We start from the raw sequence: 22,901 nt of genomic DNA, 5'->3' as shown, positions 1-22,901 counted from the left end.
AACAGTATAATAAAAATGCAGCCTGTACGAACTAACGCAATTTTTCTTAAGTATATAGGAAGGAAAAGCATAAACAGCAACGTTAAAAAAAAAAAAAAAAAAAAAAAAAAAAAAAAAACCCTCGAATTATCAAAAAGAAAAAAAAATTGAAAAAAAAAATTGCTCAACTGTTTCTACGATCACAATTTTTCTAAAGAGTTGAGTAAAACCTCTGCTTCCACTTCCCAGAAGAAAACATGACACATCTTCTAAACTGTAAAATGTATAACAACAGCAACAATCAAACCTTGTCCTGCCTGAAATAATTTTGAGAAATGTTCGGTTATAATTTTTAGAAACAGAATGTTATTGCCACACAAGTAAAACTTGTTTTGTTTACATACATTCAACAACTTTTTTATTCCAAATAATTTTAGAAAATTTGTTAGTTACCGATTGCGATAAACCTACAATAGTAACATATACATTAGGGTGTGCCAGAAAAAAAAAAAAAAAAAACGGAGGTCTATTTTTCAAGTCGCACACCCTCTTATTTTTTTTTCCCCTTTTAGGTCAAAACAATGGGGTCGTTTCCAAAATTTTGAAAGTCTTTTTTTTTTTCTGAAAGAGCGTGTTGTTTAAAAACATAGGATCTGACCATTTTTTAAATAATTTGACTACGTTTAATATTTTTTTTAAATTATTTTAATCGGTGCGTTTTTATTGTTTACGCTTTTGCCGATGACATAACAAATAATGAAATGCCATTCACTGATGCCATTCACGGAGTGTAATATTTAATTATCATCTTTACTCACGAGTACTGGCAACGATATGGTTGATAGCAAGCGTAGAGCGCAATATTTAATTCGCTTCTTGATTATCATAACGTGGAACCGCGGTAGAAAGATACGGAAAAGTACATCATTTCTGACATCATAAAGACCACGCCTTGTTTTCAAAATCGGATATTTTAAAAAAATAATTACAAATTAAGCATAGGGAAAATGTAAGTTTTTCTCCCTCCATGTCTTTTTTTTTTTTTTTGCTTTTTCTATCAATTTCAGTAACTAAAAGTAGTACTTTTGACTGAAAGAAACAACCCTATTGCATAAAAAGTTTCATGTATTTGAACAACGGCAACCCGTGCCGACTTGCGCCTGAAAATGTAGCAGCCATGTGTTCTAGGCCGAATAAAAAAAAGGGGGCGAGGGAGGAGTTCGAATTTTCATGCTGATAAAACGTCAGCCTCAAATGTACCACGAAAATATTTATCCAAATTAAAAACATACTTAGGCGTCCAGCAAGAGGCCTAAAATTTATAATTTTCTTCAAAAAATCGATTTTCTTGATTTATCTTTTAAAAATTTTCATATACATTTTAAAACAATATCAAGTTTAAAAATTATTAGCAAGCACATTTTTAAATCAACATTTGGAAATGAATGATAAAAAAGTAATATGTTTGAAATGAAAAATTTAGCTTAAAATTGAAAAAAATCCATATTTTGAGTACCATGTGGAGGATTTAAATATTACAAGAGAGCAAAAATTTTCCTTCAACGCTAATTATCGACTTTACTGTGAATATTTTTCAGTTTGATAACTCCTTCAAATTTGCCTTACATTTTTAAAAATATATTTAAAAAAAATAATTTTTTGAAGAAAATTACAAAATTTAGACCTTTTGTGGACACCTAAATACTTTTTGATCTGGATAACTATTTTTGTGGTACATGTGAGGCTATAGGCGTTTTATCAACATGAAATTTCAAACTTCCAAAAAAAATTATTATTCAATTCGGCCTAGTACACAGTGCAGGTTCACACTTTCAGGAGCAAGTAGGCTAGTCGGCACGGGTTGACGTTGTTCAAAAAATATGAAACTTTTTTTTACAATTGTTTTGACTTAAAATAAAAAGTATAAAAGGGTGTGCGACTTGAAAAATTGACTTTTGTTTTATTTATTTATTTTATTTTATTTTATTTTATTTTTTTTTTTTTTTGGACACAATACATGTGCTATTCTTTGAGTTTTTCTAAAGATTATTTCATTGTTTACTTTTATGTTTTAGTTTGAGCTTAATTGTGGCAGCTTTAAAAGAGGTGCTTCATGTAATTGACATATACTCAAAAAAGATCACTTCACAGAGGGAAAAAATTTTCTTCAATTATTTGTGTGGTAAGTATTGTTGGTTCTGCAAATAAAGTCATCATGACGCTGTAACTTCAAAAAATAATAAATAAATAAATAAATAAAAATAAGGTGTCAAAATAGACTAATAAAGTGTCTATACACACGCTCATGTTTCCCTATAAAAATAATAGAAACATATTTAGCGAAAAAATACGTTTCTTTAAGATTCGCAAAAAAATTTCATATTATTTTGAACTAAAGAAAAAAAAATGATTGTCTTGCTGATATTGTTGAAATTAATTTTATTATTAAATATGAATGTGATACAAAAAACATTTGGATTAGACATTTTCTGTGTATAGACTCTAGCAAAAAGCATTCTATAACAGGGTTTCATCTCTCTCGAGCAATATTATAAGGAAACATCGGCAAATTACATTTTTTGCAGAAAAGTTTTTTTTTTTCAAATTTGCCGAATAAAAATTAAAGTAAACTGTTTGAAAAAGATATGCTCCAAATTTTGTTACTTTATCTTTATCAGCTCTTGACTTATAAGAGTTTGAATGCAAAAAATCGGAAAAATATTGCATCACAGAGAAAAACGCATTTAAAGTTTTAAAGTTAAGTACAATATTTAAATGCATGCAACAGAAATAATTAAATATTTCGTTCTAATTAAGATAGAAACAAGATTCGAACGTCCTTTTAAGCAGGAAAAAATGGAGAAGTTTCTTAAATGATTAAAAAATAAAAATAAAAAATGCAAAATTTGACGATTTTTGTGTCCCGGACCCCTTACTGACGCATTTTTTTTCTTAAATTTCTCAAATATTTTTACCTGCATTTTTCTCTTTATGCAGTGATTCTCTCTTGAAGTTTCAGGTTATGTTTTTGAATCGTTTTGGTTTTAAAAAAATCCTGATAAGATCTCTGATGGAGCGTCACTTTAAATTTCATCAGTGTTGTACGTTTTTCTCCTTCATTAATTTAGGGATGCTTGCTGGACTTAAAGATCTAAGACTTATCCCTCTTCTTTTGCTCCAAAATTGCCCAATAACTAACATGAAGAGGTATTTAGAAGATGTTGTGAGTATCAATCATCAAATCATCACTTTATCAGAGAGAAATAACGAACTTTGCTGGGGGCCTAGAAGAGTTGATACGTTGGAACACTTGAAACTGTAAGTTATATTTCGTTAAACTTCCTTAAATTTACCCTCGATTCTCCTAACTTTTGTTCCTGAGCTGGTAGCAATTTCTCTTCGCAACTAGATTCAGGTTAACATTTAATCTATATAAATCTATGCTTGGATCATGTTGTGTTGTACAATTTGCGATACAGATAAAAGCAAAAATGTACTTACAATTTAGTTTCATAAATACCTATGATAATTAATTCTTCTTTTTGGTACGAAACATTCAAAAAAATGCATTGAAATTATGTCAACTTCCTGCTGAAGAAATAGGATCAGTTTATTTTCTTATGTTAACCAACTGAGTACTAATCATAATAAAAGTTAGAGTTTGATTGTAGTGAACACTGTCCTACTAACTCAAAGTGATGCCCAAGGCCCTGAATAATTTTGCCCCTGATGACTATGGCAGAATGCAGTAGGATGCCCATCGGAATACATTTTTCGAGGACCCTTTGTCTATCATAGAACTATATCAATTATTTCTCATGTGCATTTATGAATCCTTTTTAGGGCCCCTTTGATCATGGGGGCCACTAACTATTGTGACATGGTAAATCGGCTACTGGCAGAATTTATAAAAATTCCCCTTTGAGAATATTTTTTTCAAATTAATAACTAATTATTTTACAAAATATTACATGTATGGTAATTTGTTCGTATTCGTTTTAATACTATGCATAATTCTTTAAAAAATTTGGGGCCCCTTAGGGGGATAGGGGCCTAGGCCCAGTATGCTTGTAATCAGGCCCTGGTAGTGAATAGGGTAAACAGATCTGAGATACGATGCAAAAATCTGAACAAACGACCCGGAAGGGATCGCCCGATACGACCCGATAAGGATATCATCCAAAATTGAATTCTAAGTGCTTAGTACATACTTGTACGACAGTATCTTCCGCGAGAAATGTTTTGACCGCAATATATCTAGAGATGAAAAAATAGGCTTTTTTACTTTTTGTCGGGAAAGTTTATAAATGTAAGATCGCATTTTAAAACGTCTTTTCCGAAACGTCATAAAAATGTAAAAATAGGTCATTTTATAATTTTTTCCCCTATTGCGTTTAAAACTGAATTTTCTACACCTGGGTCAAAAGTATTTTTCTGATGCAGTAAGATCGGAGTCTGAGGTAAACAGTAAAAATCATATTCCACATTAAAGAACTCTTTTTTATTCGTGTAGCACAAAACCGCTCCGCGAAAACGAATCGCGTCGCACTGGTCGCAACAAGTGTGAGCAGCATGTCGCGACCAGTATTAAGTGCCATCTATACTCGACTGCAAGCTTACTTGTCAATGGAGAAATACGCTGAGGCCAAGCGTAAGAAATAGTTCCTAGCGCCTTGTCTGATATTCGGGTGAAATTGCGCTCTTCACTTTAGAAATCGGACTAGTTAGTTAAACCCACGCATACATAACCTTTTTTTGTCATAATTTCTGTCAATCGTTAAATATTTAAAATTTTACCAGCAAAGCAGCAAGGAGCATTTCGCCCATTTGAATCAAACGCGCCAGCCAATAGCAGCTAATCGACAGGTAGCGACCTCTTCTTATTCGCGAAGAAGATAGGGGAGGTAGCTAGGAAATGTGTGACGTTTTATCTGTTATTCGATTTTTTCTTCCACGCGTCGTGACGTCATTGTCAACTTAAGTATATCAGTGCACTGCAAGCAAGTATATCAGTGTTAACTACCTATGAGTGCGTCCTTGAGTGGATACGAACATTTTAAATTGTATTTTTGTTGTTTAGGTCTTATTATTCGACATGCTTTAATAACCGCACCTTCCTTAATTTATCAAAAATCAATTCTCCGTGGTGCACTCTGTTAGAAAAACTGTATTACATAAATCTAATCAATCAGTTTACATCACTCTAATTTATCTCTTTAACCATCCAATTTATCTATATGAATTTCAATTTTAAGAAAATATATTTTATAATTTATCTTCTCAAACATAAGAAGCTTATATCTTCTTTGAAGTAACTGGGATGGATAATTGCGACTAACAATTCCTCCATCATTAAAGCGAAATTGTGTGATGCAACTGCAAGATTCTTGACGTCATACCGATTTAATAATGGAGATGAAAAAATTGACCTTCTAGTATTTTACTTTTTAACGATTCCCGGAGTTTGAAGGTATTTTAAATTTCTAAACCACCATAAAAAACAATATATGAGTGCAATAACTTTTTCGAGAAAAATAACTATCGCAACAACCTAAGCACATGTTATTTAGTTTTAATGGTTTTCCATTACAAACAACTTTATACACAGGTCTAGAACTCTGGCGATTCTAGATTTTAGGTCATAAAGCAATTAATTTCACTTGTTTTAGCTGTCAGAAGAACTAGTAACAAATTTAATTTAGTGTTAGAATTGGGGATTTTGTTTTTTAAATACTATTTAGAGATTGTAAAAATGCGAATATTTATTCCTATTTAATGGCTCCCAAATTAAAATTTGAGCTGATGAATTTCTGAAACTTTTTTATGACTATCTCCATACATCAAGTACTTTCGGGAAGAAATTTGTGAACACCTAACGAAAGGCAGAAAACCGTATAAGGAACATAGTTACACACACAGTTTCATTTGAATAGATTTCTTGTAATTATTTCGTTTTTTCTTTACTTTTTTAGTTATTAGGGGCCTCGTTTTCACTAAACATGGGCGCAACTCCCAAACTAATTTCTGTTGTGGCTTGGCGCTAATATTAGTGATTGGAACTTAACCATTGTTGCATCAAGCAATCTGGGATTCAATTCTCTTAGAGCTTTGCCCCACCTCGCTTATACTTTTCTCCGCACGCACCCCACCTCTTAGCCGTAGGCCTTAGGTTCCACCGTCCGGGGGGTCCGCGTAGCGGGCCCCCCGCACGGCTGAGTGCGGCGGTCGACCTCGCTTATACTGGTTATAACCTCAAATAAGAGCTGTTGTTTAAACTCCCGCTAAGAAATCACAGCGGTGACATCTATGGTTCTGTTTCTGCATGACAACGCTCAGTATCACAATACTTGGTGAACGCTAAACCTCTTCGCCAATTCAAATCGAACGTTTTTAATCATTCCCCTTACAGACAGAACTTCGCTGATTATCATCTGCTCACTCACACTAAGAAATTGTTAGGAAGTCAGAACTTTAAAAACACCAAAAGGTTGTGACCAACTGATTTAATTTGCTGGTGGCTGACTTTCTGTGGAAGGAATCAGAGTTGGAAAAACGCTGACAAATGCTTGAATGTGCAAGATGACTATGTTAAAAATAGAGGACAGCTGTACGGTTTAAAAAAAAAAAATGCATCCATGTGGATATTTTTACTTACAATGAAGAGGAGGTTGCTTACTGTATTGCCATTGTATTATTTGTTGAAGATGGAAATCTTTAACCCTTTTGTGTAAAAGCTCTTGAACATTAAAATATTTAAGAAAAATATTAAAAAATCATGTAATGAGGAACAAAACACACTTTTAACTAAAACTATAAATAGCAATGTGAGATTATCATGCAAAGAATTATTAAATGCTGAAATGCTATTTATATTCTTGCAGATTTTCTACTCCTACAATTATGAAATGCTATGGGAAGCTTTTGCAGAATTTCAGAACCAACAGGTAAAAACTGTTTGAAAGTTATTATTATTAGATACTGAAATTGTCGACATATCTCAATGAAGATATTAACCATTAGTTATACACGCAGTGTGGATTTTCATTACTTAACTGTCTAAATAATGGAGAGTTCTTTTGTACGGTGTGATTGGTATACAGTCGAACCTCGTTATCACGACACCTTTGGGACTGTCAACAAAGTGTCGTCGTAGCCGGAGCGACGTCATAACCGGAATAGTTTCAAAAATTCATAATTAAACATTAGTTTACCATAAAATCAGATTTAATGAAGAAATTAATACTGTTTAAATGTTTTTAATTAGATTTAACTAAAGTAAATTTGAATTATTGGTAATATATAATAAAAATTATTTAAAAAAATAAAACCCTTCACCTTTTTTTTTTTTTTTTCAATTCTACAATACTTTCCAATAAAATATTTAAAATTTTTGAATAATATTTGTCACACTCCTTCTTCCACGAAATTACCAGCAAGAAAGAAACCAATTGAAAACTCTTCACTTTTGTCCGCAATTTGATTAGATTTTGACGGCTAAACCCCACCTGAAGGTGGAAAAACCCTTTTTGATCCATTTATCCACTTTAAGAGTTGTGTGTCCCTTTTCAATCTAATGATTAGCCCCTTGTCTATTTTTCTCTCATGGGAAAAGCTTGTTGTGACCACCTACAGTTTAACGTAGCTATACTCTTTCTCTTCTCTTGCTGTTTCCCTCGTCCAGTACTACAATCCACCTGCTTTGAATTTATTTCTTTTGTCCCTCTTTTCAAAGTCTGAAATCTGTATCTTTCAAAACTTAGCTACTCGCCCCCCACTATTCTCGAGGCGTCATGGCTAGTCAAATCTCTTGTCAGAGTCCGAAGTTCTAAGTTCCTACAACAAACATTTTCAGATGTCTTCATTATTTTACTGAAAATTTTTCAATTGCAAAGAAATATTTGACCCAGTCTGCGTAGCTCGAAGCGTCGTCGTAACCGGAGTTGCACGAAAAAAAAACTATCGTATCGTAAAATCCGAAGCCACTTAACATTAAAATTATATGGCATAAGTTCGGAACTTTGAAAAGGTGACGTGACATCCGGAGTGTCGTGAAATCCGGGAGTCGCGATAACGAGGTTTGACTACATAGTACACTGGTGAACAATTGCTAAGGACAAATGGCAGCAGCAGCGTTAACAACAACACAACGGAAGGCAAGGAAATATGAAAATTAGCTTAAGTTCGGGATACAGCAAGACGTCTTGTGAGTATGCAAATTTTAGACTCAAGACGTTACTGGTTACGTGATAGTGCTGATAAGCGATCTAAAGGATTGGACGAGTGAGCGAAGTTTGACAAGAAAGAATCAGTTGACGAACTTACATTTTACTAGGGAAAAGGACTAGTATCCTACAAGTTGTGTCATGGTTCGGGTAGGATTATGATCAATGGACGTACGTCGCTCGTGTGCCTCCAAACAAGACTATGACGGCTAGTGGTGCATTAATGTTGTTCTAATGCCTCATGCTCACGTGTTCTGAGGCGCTGCGGGCGATAAATTCGTTTTCTCGGATGGCAACGTAACATGTCATTAACAATCGCCGTCCAGGAGTGTCTAGCTCACTCAAAATATTCAACCCTTCGGATGACCAACACGTTCTGTAGATCTGAATGTATCGAAAATGTTTCGGATGCTTTGGGGAGCTGTCTAGCTGGTCGCCAACGTCCTCCAATAAGCAAGGACACCCTTATCCGTGACTCCAACAGCTGCTGGATAATATTGTGTAAAGCATCACAAGACGTGTGGAAGCTTGCATCGCCCTCCATGGTAGCCATATCTCCTATTGACTTCTTACGCCGGAACGCCTGGGGGCGGTAATTACATTTATTCACGTTTACTTACTCAGCCCAAAATGACCGTTTCGTCCTTTAAACACTTTTCTACGCCTTCTGGATTTTAGAGCACAATAAATTATCTGTCATTGCAATGTTCTAAAGTTCTGGCATTAGTTTATTTCACTTGCCATCGAATTGCACTTACTTTTTTACGCGCGACATAGCCCATTGGAATCCGTCCTTAGCAATTGTCCACCAGTGTATATGGTGAAGTAAAATGCTGAAGAATAATAAAATTCCTACACTGTATAATTCTGTCTACAAACTTGTCTAGATGACTTCTTAAACTTATCCAAGTATCAATATAAAAAATAAAACTATTTCGGCGCGGAAAAATGACAAAGTTTAACTTCTTGTACAATATTAAACACTAGTCGACACGACATTGAATGCAGGCCTACAAACGTGCATGCATTCTGTTCTATAGGCGTCTTATATCCTTTTGTGGTCTAGTTTCTGCTGCGAGTTACGACTTGCTATGTATATGCCAGGGCCGGATTAGCCATAGAGCAGAAGTAGCAAATGCTACGGGCCCCGCGCCATGAGAAAAAAAATTCCAGAAAAAACTAATTTTCCGTACTTTTACCCGTTTACATTTTTCTATTTAGATCTAACTTTTCTAAGTGTTCAGGCAAATTAAAAATTTTATATTTTTCATTAAAGCGCAGACTCGTTATGGAATAATACCATGCTGACCAGTATCATCGGTGCAGAGAGGAAGGCGGGAGGGGGGGGGGGCTTTTTGCGTCATTTAGAGACGGTAGGTAACACTATCTTTAGTCACGTCAGAGGAAGCACGAAGGGGATGTGGGGGATCGCTGATTGCTCTCCAGAAATTTCTCTTAATTAAGGTTTTAAATCGCAATTTTAGTTAATCTTTCTTAGTGCTAGGAGAAAAAGCTCAGTTGGGTCAGAAAATTTTAAAAACTGATCTAAAAATTATAATTTTAGGCAATGTTTGGTAGTTTTAGGAGAACGGATAATAGGGGGAGATTTTTTTTTTTTTTTAGATTTTTTTTTCAAAAAGGTATTTTATTAAATTTAAGGGATTTAGGGATCCTTCCTGAAAATTTCAGCTGTTCAAGCCTAAAAAAAGCAAATTTAGGCTGCTTGATTAGAGTAGAGGAAAGGGGATGGGGTTCTTTCCTGAAATTGTGTTCAAAACTGAAGTCAATTTCAAGCTATCTTTGGGAAGAAAGGGTTCTAGGGATATACCTATAATATAGCTGAAAACAAAGTTTAAAGCTATGTGAGAAGTTTAGAGAAAGAGATGAGGAGTCGGAAAAAGTTCCGATTTAAATTTTCAAATCGCGATTTTGGATTATCACTGGAAATGTTATCGGGCTATCTTTGGGAGGGGGGGATACGGATTTGCTTCACAAAATGTTGGAAACTGGAATCTTCAAGACGCATGCTATCTTTAGTTCTAACTTTAGGTAAAGAGTGGTGGTTTGGATCATTTCCTCCGAATGGTGATAAGCTAGGGAAATAGGTGGCTATAATTTTTTTTTAATCGAGACGGTTCAAGGATTCTCTTTGAAATTTAGTGCCTAAAATGCAACTTTAAGCAATTTTTTGAGGGGAACGTAGGAGAAGGAGGATTTTGAAATTCCCCAAGCACAAATCCTAAAAACAGTCTTTGGGCGATATTAGACAAGGAGGAAAGGGTTACCATCCAGAAAATGTTTGAAAGTGTCTTTCGTCTTAAAGCTTTCGAAATTGGTGTCCTGAAAAGGTAATAATTAGTCATCCTAAACTCTTTGGTCGCTTAACTTCATGTCAGTTTATCGCCCTCAAAAATTGCCGCCCGCGACACTACAAGGAACAAAATTAAGAGATCATGACATGAGAGAAGAAAAGATTCTTTGACTGTTCACACGTATGCTGAGCAAAATAAATAAATTGTTAATAGAGTATAATTTGTTGAAGAACTAAAATGATTATGTGTAGAAGAAAGATTTTAAATCTCGTTTTTAACTTTTTTCCTCTGTATGGGAGGGAACTAAAAAGCTGTCGCCAATGCCCTGAACCAAACCGATTTCTTTTGCATCACCAAAGGTAGTTGAAAACTTTTTTATTCGAACTTAAATTTCAGATAATTTTAGGGATAAAATTATTTAACATAATCGGAAACCCGCTAAAACTGCTTTCTGGAACTTCAAGTTTTGAAAATGTCCATGGGTGAAATCCCAAGCTCGATCCCTTCCTATAATATCATCTAAGGTGGTCTAAAATTGCGTATTTTGGACTATAATTTCAAAAAATTTCTTTGGGATTGTTCCACTCCCCCTCCAACATTGTTAACAATGGGCTAAAATGTACTTTTAAGGCCTCAATTTTGTAAATTTTCCGGGTTGCGTTGTAGAGTGCCTGAACTCCATCCCATACTAAACGTAACCAGCGATGGCCTACAATCACGTTTTCAACACTTCGATTTCAAGAAATCTCCAGGGGATGACTTTCGTGAACTCCCCACCTCACCCCAAACTCAGCAAAAATCGTATAAAATTACCATTTTAGAGTCTAAAAATGTTCTACCTAAAACTGTGTTTTTAGATTAATAATGGGTAATAAATTTAAAAATTTTCCAATGGGGCTTCCTTGGACACCCCTCTCTCTCTACAACATCATTAAAGATAATCAAAGGTTTTCTTTAAGATTTCAATTTTAAAAATTGCATGGAGAGTGCCGCTGTAAATCCAAATTTTTCCCTTTAATTTTAACTAAGATGGGATGCAATCGCGTTTTTTAACTTCAGTTTCAAAAAATCTCCTAATAAGGAACTCTGAACCTTCTCTCTTCCAAATGTCATCAGAAGTCGTTAGAAATGAGTTTTCAGAATCGAAATATCAAAAATTTTTCGGGGGCAAGCCCCCGAACCTCCCCCCCCATCTTTTTTAATATATCGTCCAAAAATTGCGTTTTTGGAATTTAAAACTAAAAACATGTAGTGATAGGAAAGACGAGGGGCAATATAAGTTGAAAAAGGGTTATAACCCTCGTAAAGCTCTAAAATCATATCCATATTTATGTATTCATGCGTGTTATAAATTCACCTCCCGTATCCATGAAGAAGTGCACAATTTTTTACTATATCATGTAAAAACGAGGGCCCTTGGAAACATTTGCTACGGGCCCCGCGCTGGCTTAATCCGGCACTGGTATATGCAGAAATCAAAGCGATTTTCACTTTCACTGTCACTAGTGATCCATCCCAGACAAATTTTCAGTCATTTTGCAACAGTAGCTTCCCCTTCTATGTAATCCTTCAAGAAGAGTCAAATGCTGATTCTAACGGGTCTCCTTTAGGAGAACTCATAGCTGAAATGGGACTTAAAATGATCAATCCACAAAGCAATGAGCTCAAAAAAATTGTAATTTCTACTTTTTTTAAAAACCATAACTTTTATTATTATGCCGTTGCTCTACTACCCTTAGGATCTTTGTCGCGTGACTTATAGACGGTAAAGAGAATTTCATTCACAGAAATACGACGAAAGATAAAACCCAAAGCTGAAAAGAGCTAAGGAAAGCCCTGAAATTTACCCTATCACAATACAATATTCCCTAACCTTTATAAAGCTCCATTTATTGACTGGCCCAATTTTTGTTTTCTGGGTCGTGCATGGGTCATAAGTTTTGTTTATACCTAGTGCAAATCCTTCTTGCTTTTTAGGACTTATTTTCCTCCCATGTGTATTATTATTGCTACAAATTTTGTAAATAGTTTTTTTTTCTGTTCTTATGTGCATAATTTGTCGTAACCTTGCTAAATTTGGCATTTATTCCATTAGTTTTCACTTAAAATTACCTTACTTTTAAGGCATTACTTGTATGCTTTACCTACTTTGTAACTATTTTAAAATGGAGTTCCATGAGATCGACAAGAATTCAAAGCTATATTGCCAAGATGGCTTCATTATGGTAACTAATTTGTGTGTCAATTTTCGGAAGGAATTGCCAAACGTCGACAAACTTGCCGACATTTCGAACCATGTAGATAACTTTAGAATTTACTGGAATATTGCCGTATATTCTTTAAAGGGTATAAATACAGCTGCACCGATATTAGTTACTCAGTAATAGCTATGATTTTCAGTTGGCTGTGAGTATTTTTTTATTCTGTTGAGTGGTTCTGTTGCCTACATGGTGTTTTAGTTGGGATTTTTGTGTTTGTGTTTTATCATATTTGAAAGTAAATACGTGTTTACCATTGTATTCACGATATTTTAAAGGCATTTTCTTAATTGCTTCAGCAACTGCAACTTATTTGTAAGTAGTGTAAATAAATTTAATAAAAAAAGTACTTAGTCCCTCTTTCAAGAACAACTGAAGTAAAGGCAGATTCAACACTATTGTGCTAGCAAAGTTATTCAACTGTTGCATCTAAAGTGAGAAAATTATACTAAACGTATAACTTTGTGCAGTACTTTCTGTAATAAAACTTACAACTCTTAAATTCTGGAAATCATTTACACTGCTGGAAAAAATTATGTACTTTTTTTGTATTATTTTGTTTTAATTAGTTGTTTTAATCAGTAAAAAAAGTTTTTTTTTTTTTTTTTTTTTTTAATTTTTGTTAAGTTATGATGAAAACAAATTCAACAATTTTGAGTTTACTTGCAAACTTTTGTTCAGCAGCTGTAAAGGACCGAAATTGGAGTGTTGTCTTTTATCGGTGATTCACTGAAAATATTAGGTTCTTCACAGGTGTCTTTGTTATGTGAATATCGAAATTCACCGATGAATGTGGACATTTATCAGATTTTATTTACAATACATGCTTGTGTTCAGCTGCAGTCTTCATATATTTAATAGTAACACTATATTAGTAACGCTGACATCATCAAGAATGAAACTCGCGCCACAGCATGATAATTTGATAATATTTTTTGGTAATGTTTGACATGTAGGGGAAATGCTTTATTTTACAAATCTGAACGGGATCCAGTAACTTAATTTTAAGAGAATGAAGAAACGAAAAAGTGGTCAACAATGAACGCTATCTACTGGAGTTTAGGGTTAATCCACTGGAGTTAGGATTAAAATTTCAACTACCAAAATATCATCGAACAGGCAATTGCTTTGTACAAACGTAGAAAGAATTTTCACCCGTCATAACTTGATGGGCGATTTCCTAGTTTTATAATTAATATGCATAAATGGAAGGTACATGAACTAACGTTCCCTCGTATGTGTATTATCTAACTTTGTTTTATGTTTCTATTAACGACCCAATTTCGTGCATAGTTTTAAGCTAAACTGTAAATATTTTGATTGCATTTTGTTTTTCTTTGTCAATTGAAACCTACTGTGAAAATTTAAATAATATATGATCCTTTGCATAAATATGTATGTATAGTTTTTTTTTTCCTTTTTTTAATAGTTCAATGGTGAATGAATGCATATTTACCATGTTTCACCACATAGCAGGGGATGTTAATTCTTCTCATTTACTACTTGATCCTTCAATATTAAAGTCATTTTCCGATCTTCTCCAGAATGATGTAGAGTTGGACCACGTGAGTTATTTTCAAAAGTACTAAGATTTACTGAAGCGTTTAATGTTACTCTGGGATCAAAAAATTTAAACTGATTATGTAGAAGCTAAAACAGAAAAAAAAAATTTTTTTTTGAACTGTATAATATATTTATTACTAAGTTTAAGATATATTTTCAAACTGCAAAAGGGCTGAGTAAGGAAGCTAAAAATGTTGCTAAGAACACACTATAATTTGATAATTACAAAAACGCAATAATTTTGTAAGGAAAAAAGCTCTTTTTTTTTTTTTTTTGCTGTTTTCAAAAAAAAAAAAAAAGAAAACACTCATATATCCAGTTCTCTTAGTTTTTTAATATGTAATCGGGGTTAATAGGCACAGTTTTAAGTTCTTAATTTATCTTGATTTTTTCATCAGGTTTAAAGAAAACTTAACGCAGACGATGAAGGAAAAAAAGTGCTATGCCATTCTTTAAAAATTAAGTTTAACCTACTTAAAAGTAAGATAAATAAATACCTTTGTTATGAAAAGTAAAGTCAGAAATAACAATGTCAAAAAGCACAAATTGCAGATTACTGCAGACACGTGTTTCGGCGTTACAAGGAATGCCTTTTTCAATGCAAAAGAAATGAGTTTATGGATGGAAAAAAAAACATCCGACAAAAGCTAACTACTTAAAAGTTGATGAAAATCAAGGCTACTTAAAAGTACTTCATCTCTTCTCCTAGTTAATTTAGGCCCTTCGATTTTCTGCGCCGATTTGAAAATATACGTCAGGGGTATTTTTTACGGCTTTCTAATAGTGCCAAATTCGAAGTGATACAATTACTTCTGCGTATAGAAAGAGTGCTTTTAAGCAACTTTTTGGTTTGAAATCGGGATGAAAAAAGAATAAATTCGAAATTTCAGAAAACTGTTGTATCAGAACCTGACCGAAGAAAACGCGACCTACGCGCAAACAAACTCACAAACTCTATTTTATTTGTATTGAAATTATTTTCAAATATTCGTTCTTTTTCTTCAATCTCCTGATAAAAAGTAGGAGAGACCGGGTCCAGTTGATACAAGGGCTTTAACTTTCGAGTGCGTGTGTGCCGAGAACTGAGAGCCATTAAAATCATCTATCATCATTAAAACAAATTGATGAGAGAAACGTTTCTGTATCAAAATCAGTTTAATCCAAAAGAATACTTGACGGTTTTTAGGCTAACATTTTTGTCACACTGTAACCTAACCTGGTTTCTGCAACATTAATCTACAAATTTTAAAAAAGATCGTCAACTTCCTTCAGAGATTGCATCTAAAAAAAAATCCAAACAGAAAAACTGCGAGATGTTTATCAAATGCGGTATGAATTTAATACATTGAAAAATCAGTATCAGATCAAAAATCCTTTACTATTTGCGCCGATATGTATCCTTATTTGTGTAAATTTTGAATGTATGCCATTACTGGAATATTTTTAACGGAAACTAAATTTAAAGGTATAGGATATAGTCAAAGCGCTATAGATTTTCTCCTCAAAGATTATTATCCAAATGATACTTTATTATTTGCTACACATAATCTCATATTCAAAAAATAAGGAAAGATTTTAGCAATTTTTAAAATAGGAACTACTGAAAAAAGAGTAAAGACTATTTTAAAGACTTAAAAAGGCTAATAGAGAAAAGTTAAAGAAATTATTCTTTGTAGCTTTCCTTCGTGGTTTATGAAAGCGCTGAAGACACTTACAGGGTGAGATTGAAAAGTCACCGAACTTTTGCCGCCGCGCGGCTTCCAGGAGTCAAAAAAAAAAAAAAAAAGAGCATGTTGGCAGAAAATGTGCGTCTGACCTTGCTCTTTGCAGTCTTTTGCAGTCGGTTACGTTTTCTGAGTGATGGTGAAAATGCAACGAACGATTGATTTGCGCAAGTTTTGTTCAACGTTACGCAATCAAGCTTTGTGTTGAAGTGAAAAGACCTTTACCTAGACTCCGAACCTGCTTTAAGAAGCCTTCGGAAATGATGTTCTGTCCCGGACACATATTTATTAATGGCACAAGGCGTTCAAAGACGGCCGGGAGGTCGCCGAAGACGAACAACGTGCAGGGAGGCCTTCAACGTCAAAAACTGACCAAAAAGTCAATAGGGTTCGTGAATTCTTGAACACCGACCATCGGACAACCATCCGGGAGATGAGTGAAGAATTGAATCTAACTTACTACAGCGCTCAAAAAATTGTGAGAGAGGAATTGATCCTGCGCAAGGTGTGCGCGAAACTGGTTCCTAAGGTTTTGACCTAGTATGGCATTGGCGTGCTTCCCCCAACCCCGTACAGCCCAGACATGTCTCCCCCAGACTTCTATTTGTTCCTGCTCATCAAAAGGAACCTGAAGGGAAGGCATTTCCCGTCGATAGCGGACTTTCAAAAAGTGTAACCAGCAATCTAAATGCCATCCCGGACGACACGTTACAAAAAATGCTTTGAATAGTGAAAGGACTGCTACCGCCTGTGTATCGGAGCCAAGGAATGTATTTCGAAGAATATTAAGTTCATCTGGCAAACAGTTCAATAAAACTGTTGTTCCAACAAAAGTTCGGTTACTTTTCAATCGCACCCTGTATACCATGCTTAAAGTTGTCATGCATTGGAGAGGAACATCGATAAATTGTAAGTATTTTTATTTATGTGTTGTAACTATTAAAAGTGATGTCCAGAAAACTCTTTTGCCTTCTATATTCTTTTCATTTTCTGTACTTTCTCTTGTTTCAGTATCAGGAAGACTTGATTATATACATATTGAACAAATTTGCTTTGCAAAAGAAGAGACTAATGGTTGGGGAAACTATTGATGAACCTGGAAATACTGAAGAACGCGAACCAAGGTATTGAAAATTAGGAACTGGTTAAGTATTTTTGCTTTGCCTCCGTAAACCACGTCGCCTCCATTTATAAATTTAGAAATGAGATAGTTTTCTTACTAATTTTTCATCAATTTAGTTAAATTTGTGGTTAAAATGTCTCTCAATAAAAACTTAATGCTAGAAGTTTTCGTCATTAATATTTGTTTTGAAAATTTACTCTGTTTTCTGACCGTATCACACAATGCTAGTAGCCATAATCTAAAAACATGGAAATGCTAGTAAACGCAGAATTAGTTCTGTTTTGCTGAGTTTTTCTTCACGTACTAAGTCATATAATTTATCAAGGTTTCTAACGGTCACGAAAATCCCGAAAAAGTCAGGAAATTGGGAGTCGGTCATGAAAGTAGCGAAAAAGTCCCGAATATAGGACTGGGTCACGAAAAAATTTGCCATTCAATCCTCTCAAAGTCTCTTAAATCGCGCTCAGGGTGTTTTTGCCCTCTCTTTCCTACACTCAATAATGTATTAGTGATTAAATTGCAGTGGAATCATGCCTAAAGTCGCTTTCTGTCTTTATTATTCTTTTTTTAAGTATTGTTCCCGTTTTGAATGAATGGTTATAATATTAAAATGTCCTACGTCAGCGATTCTCGAAATTTGTAGAGCTGCAAAAAATATATCAATTTGATACAAAACATTTCTCACCAAAAAAAGCGATGAATAGCTTCTCCACTCCATCGACATTCGCTGGAGTGACGGAGTGTCACATGACAATCAAACAACAACCTATTTTATGATGGCGACTTTGAAGCAACCGTTTCCTCAGTATAATTATCTACTTGACGACTGTCCTAAGATCAGGTCTGATCCTTCCACCGGCCTCAAAGCCGGGGAAATGATTCTAAAGAATGAATTGATCGTGTTTCGCCTAGTAACAAAAATACTTCAACATGGGATTTATTTCTATGAATAAAAAATATAGTACACTTTCTTATTTAAGACTAACTTTCTTGTAAACTTATGACTCCACAAGAATACCAAGTTTGAAGATTTAAATAAATTTTATTGCATTAAAAGCATTTCTTGTGTTAGAGGTTTTTTCCCAAATTCTTACTGTCCACAATTGTGTCAGCATTATATAATAATTAGTATTATATTATATAAAGAATTTGTAATGAGATTTTATTCTTTTGATGTCTTAAGTGAATCATCAAGCAGTTCTAGTTGTGATGACAGTGACGACTTATTAAACGAAGATGATGATGAACTGCTTTGGTGGTTCCTGCAATTTGAGCAAGATAAAGATCCTGTTTCTAGGATTTCGGAGCATACTTCAATCTCAAAGCAAGATGCAAGTACCAACTACTGCTTTGTGATATTTTTCCTTTCAATTTTCCCAATATTCGGCAGTTGATGATGATATTTATTTTTTAAATTAAAAATATTATGCTTATGTGATGATCTGCTATATAAGTTACTTTTCTTTTTGGAATAAATTAAGTTGCTGTTAGAAGCCCATTCGCCAGATCTTACTCGCAATTAATTCATACTTTGTTATATTTCTAGATGTATCCAGTCGTGATTAACTCCTATTCTTAAATACGTAATTATAACTGTTAACTTATTAACCTTGCACATAAAAATTGTCTAACGTTAACCGTTCTATCTTTCAATATAAATTGTAACTCTAAATCAAAAAAAAGAAAAAAAAATCAGATAAATTTACAGATGATTATTTTTTTTTTATATTTTAATTCTTTTGAGTCCAGCTAATTTAAAAGACTTTAATTAATAAGGCATATGTGGGCGACCTAGAATTGAAGCAGTTAAACAAAATTTAAAGATTATTTAATTTCTAATGCTGAAAAAATCAATTTATTCAATCAATCAAGTTTTTGTATGCACTTTTTTTAGATTTCGGCTTTGAGTTCCTGTGGCTAACTTGGTATGGTTGGTAAGATTGTTGAAGTTTGTAAAAATATATAAATTTCAATAAAACCCTAGTCGTAATTCTTACGTAATTACCAATAATATTTAATTGAAGTGCTTGAAGCATGTGTATGTGTCTGTCTGTGTGTACAGGGTCTTTATAGTTGAAGTTTCAGTTATAAATGAGGCCTAGAAAACCTTTAGGAATTTGTGAGATTTAACTAAGGAAAAAGTAACAAAATGAACACACAAATTCAAAAATTTACTAACGGCGCACAGTGGGGCGAAAACGCCAAAAAGCGCTTTAAATGGGGGTTTTTTCCTATCTTAAACCAATTGAGGATTAATAAATTTGCACAGGCCTACCTTTTACGCAATCAGAACTGGAATTTTAGAGCCCTTCGTTCACTGCAAAACTGAAGGGAGCCTTTAGAAAGTTGAAGAACCATGAGTGCGGGAATTTACAAAAATTGCTTTTAAGCAGTCTGTATTTTTTTTTCCTATTGAAGGCGGGTATATTTAATTTCTATCGTGTCCAACGATAGTAATAGGACGAAAAAATGAGTAATCGAATTCTCAAACCAAAAATCGGTTTTGATCAGCACCAAAAACTTCGGAATTCAAGGTTATTTTTTTCAAAACACTCTATAAAAAATGTCCTCTTATGTCCTCTTAGAAATGAATATTAATTAGTCATAAATGGTCTGTAGAAAGACCCTGAAATAGAATTAGCTGCGTAAACCTGCGAACTTTGGAACCCTGTGCTCAAGCAAATCGAGAAAAATCCATTATAACATGCCTGCGTAAACAAACAAGCGAGAGAGGTTTAAAAACACTTTTAAGCGCTTTTTGGCGTTTTCGCCCCACTGTGCGGCGGGGAATGGTACTGTATGTAATATTTGAAAACGAAATATAAGAAAAAAAACACAATTGTTTAAAACTGTTTTAATAGTTTCTTAAACGTGTTCAATGAGGATTACCAATATCTGAAATTAAGTTTAATCTTGTTAATGCGTTCTCAACACATAAATACTTCGCATATTAGAAGGAAACCTACGTACATTTTGGAATTTTGCATCTGTCGGTACCACCGAAGTCACTGGGTATGTTCAATTCTTGGGACCTGGATGTCTATTTTTCAAGACATATTTCGTTTGCCAATATTGCGCGCAACGATGTTCCCCGCTGGCGATAGGTTTTTAAGTATTTCCTCCTTTCTTTTTGCGAAAAATAAAGTTTAATTACTTCCTGTACACTGCTACCGAATTTGATAGTATTTAGACCAGTCGTGATCAGTTTTCCAGTAAAAAAAAATTTTTACTGGAGCTTCATAATAGCAATCATACTTTAAAATGTATGAAAAATTGAGGACGTGTAATTATTTCTGTATACAACTCAGCGCTTTCAAATTTACTTTTAAAAAAGTAATGAAAACATCTATAAAAAAAACGTAAATTTGCATGAAAAAATACATAACAGCATTTATCGCATGCTTCTTGTACCTTGCGGTTGAGCCGTGCGTTAATGCCAGATATAAGTTACGGTGCTCGTGCAAACCTAAGTTTCAATGTATTTTGAACTAAAAATGTCATGTTTTTGTGCGAAAATAAATTTTGAGTATTTCATATAACTTTATAACTTGCCATAATCCCTTTTGACTACGATCTGAATGATCAATTAATGCCAGAGGAAGTTCTTTCTTGGTTTTTAGATATTAATAATTAAAGTAATAGTAAAGTATTAAAAGAACCAGTGAAAGCATGGAATCTACCATATTTCATAAGCTTTAATTTAAATATATTTTTAAAACTTCACTGTGTGAGTATAAAAAATAATGCATCACAGATTTTTTTCTTTTTTTTGTGCGTATAAATTTTTGGTTCTGAAAACAGTTGCTCTACATTTTTTAAAATCTCGTTTTAGATTCTTTCAAAACTGCAATTTAAAGGGATTATAACGTCTGAAAAGCGCAAGAAGTTTGAAGAAACAATGGTAAGTCTGTTACGATGGTTAAAACTAATATGAAAGTTAAGAGTTTTTTTTTCTGAGCTTATAGTTTCAATTGAGAAGCGATGCAATGGATTTAAATTCAAAAAAAAAAAAAAACATTATTCAGATGCGCTTTTTAATTTACGACATTTTTATAGTGACTGTTCATACAAAACATATACAACTGAGTTAACCAACAACAGACTGTTCCACTACCTTCCAGACGAGGAAAGCCGATATGTGACGTTGATAGCATACCTAACGAATTATTCAGAAATAGATACTATCTAAATGCATGTAGATTGTTAAAAACAACACATAAATCTCTTTAAAAGTAATAAAGCCATTTGTTGAAGGCTAAAAGTGGATATCAAGTTAAAAACAGGTAAAGAACACGAGAAATGACTGGACCTTAGGGTAAACAACATAACTATTTTCTAACAAGCAAGTCAAAAACAACCTGAGAAACTTAAAACCACGAACCAAATCACCTCTACGAATCCATCACCACTGACATAGCTGAACCAGCAGCCAAAAACTAATACTCAGAACTAATACTGCATGACTGAGATCCTATAACACTACCCAAGACAGCCATCCAAGGCTAATTTCGCCTACAAGCCAGCGATCTTAAATGTGTGCATCAACGTACGTGTGCAAACCTGATTGGTTAAAGGTGGCGATCGTTTGCTACACAGCAAAAATGCCCCCAACCAGTGGTTGGAAGTAGCGCGCTACAAGTAGCGACGCTACTGTAGTAACTAAATTTTTTAGTAATTTGTAATGTAGCTCACTACTTTAAAAAAAAGTAGAGTAGCTAGTAGTTCGATACAAAAAAAAAAAAAATAGTTTGCTGCGATTTCTGGAAACTACTTTTTAATGAAGTTTAAAAAAAAGGAAAAGGAGCCGAGGTTTCAAATAAACCTGACTGGTGCAAGTCTTACGAGAGTAAAACTTACACAAATGAGATTCGTAAGACTCTGAAGAATACTAGCTGACCTCAGACAGAATATTTTAACGCCATATGTTCTAGACGCCATTACTTTGTTTGGCATCGACATTTTCACATTTCCCCAATCTTCGCCTAGAATAGAGCATGGCTTAGAAAGAAAACAATAAGCGATAACTGGCACTTCAGTACCGCGTTTGTGTTTTTCGACAGCAGAAAATGTCCTGTGGAAAATCATTTTGGACGTCAATTGAGATTATTTGTACCGATATCCACTAGGGTGTCCCAAAAAAATTAAAGTCGTTTTTTTTAAACGCATACCCTCTTATTTTTTTCCTTTTACATCAAAACCGTTGTAAAAAAAGTTTCATGCAATTTGAAGCACGGTAACCCGTGCCGACTTGAGCTTAAAGGCCAAAATGTGCAAATAGCACGTGTATTCATAAGCAAGCAAACGCTCGCGACGCGATACTTTGCGAATCTCAAAACAGCTGTAAATAGTGCACAGAAAACAAATGAAAGCAGAAAAAAACATATGTTGGGGGGGGGGGGGGGACTTTTCCGTGGCAATTTGCAAACCGTCAAACGTGTCAGTACGAATACATTGCGGTCAGCGAGTGCAGAATAGTCGATCCATAGGGAACGAAACATGGCACTAGAATTGCGAAGTTCGAAAAAAGAGATATTTTTAATAAGAGTCGTAAAACACCGAATTACGGGTTTGAAACTTCCCTCTAACGGACAAGTTCTGTTTGTTTTGTTTTATAACATTCGAGAAGTAAATTTAACCATCAGTGAAAGTGCAAATCTCGCTATTGGGGAATGCATCATCTTTTGGGAAAAGGCACTCATTCCCACCAAATCGTTGCCAAA

The 22,901-nt window shown here is 34.1% G+C and overlaps 1 protein-coding gene across 5 annotated transcripts in view; it reads left to right on the top strand.

Moving 5' to 3' along the window:
- Positions 1-22,901, top strand: part of LOC129231210 (protein timeless-like) — a 129,498-nt gene that overhangs the window by 68,648 nt on the left and 37,949 nt on the right. For all 5 annotated transcript variants that reach the window (XM_054865463.1, XM_054865462.1, XM_054865464.1 and 2 more), the window contains 7 exons: positions 2,055-2,161; positions 3,108-3,297; positions 6,861-6,923; positions 14,201-14,336; positions 17,070-17,182; positions 18,365-18,512; positions 21,014-21,082. In XM_054865463.1, coding sequence (XP_054721438.1) covers positions 2,055-2,161; positions 3,108-3,297; positions 6,861-6,923; positions 14,201-14,336; positions 17,070-17,182; positions 18,365-18,512; positions 21,014-21,082 — 826 coding nt within the window. The remainder of the gene's footprint in view (positions 1-2,054; positions 2,162-3,107; positions 3,298-6,860; positions 6,924-14,200; positions 14,337-17,069; positions 17,183-18,364; positions 18,513-21,013; positions 21,083-22,901) is intronic.

The sequence above is a fragment of the Uloborus diversus genome, chromosome 10 (assembly GCF_026930045.1).
Source record: "Uloborus diversus isolate 005 chromosome 10, Udiv.v.3.1, whole genome shotgun sequence".
Classification (NCBI taxonomy): Eukaryota; Metazoa; Arthropoda; class Arachnida; order Araneae; family Uloboridae; genus Uloborus; species Uloborus diversus.
Note: the sequence above shows the minus strand (reverse complement) of the source record. Positions and strands in the feature narration are given on the sequence as shown.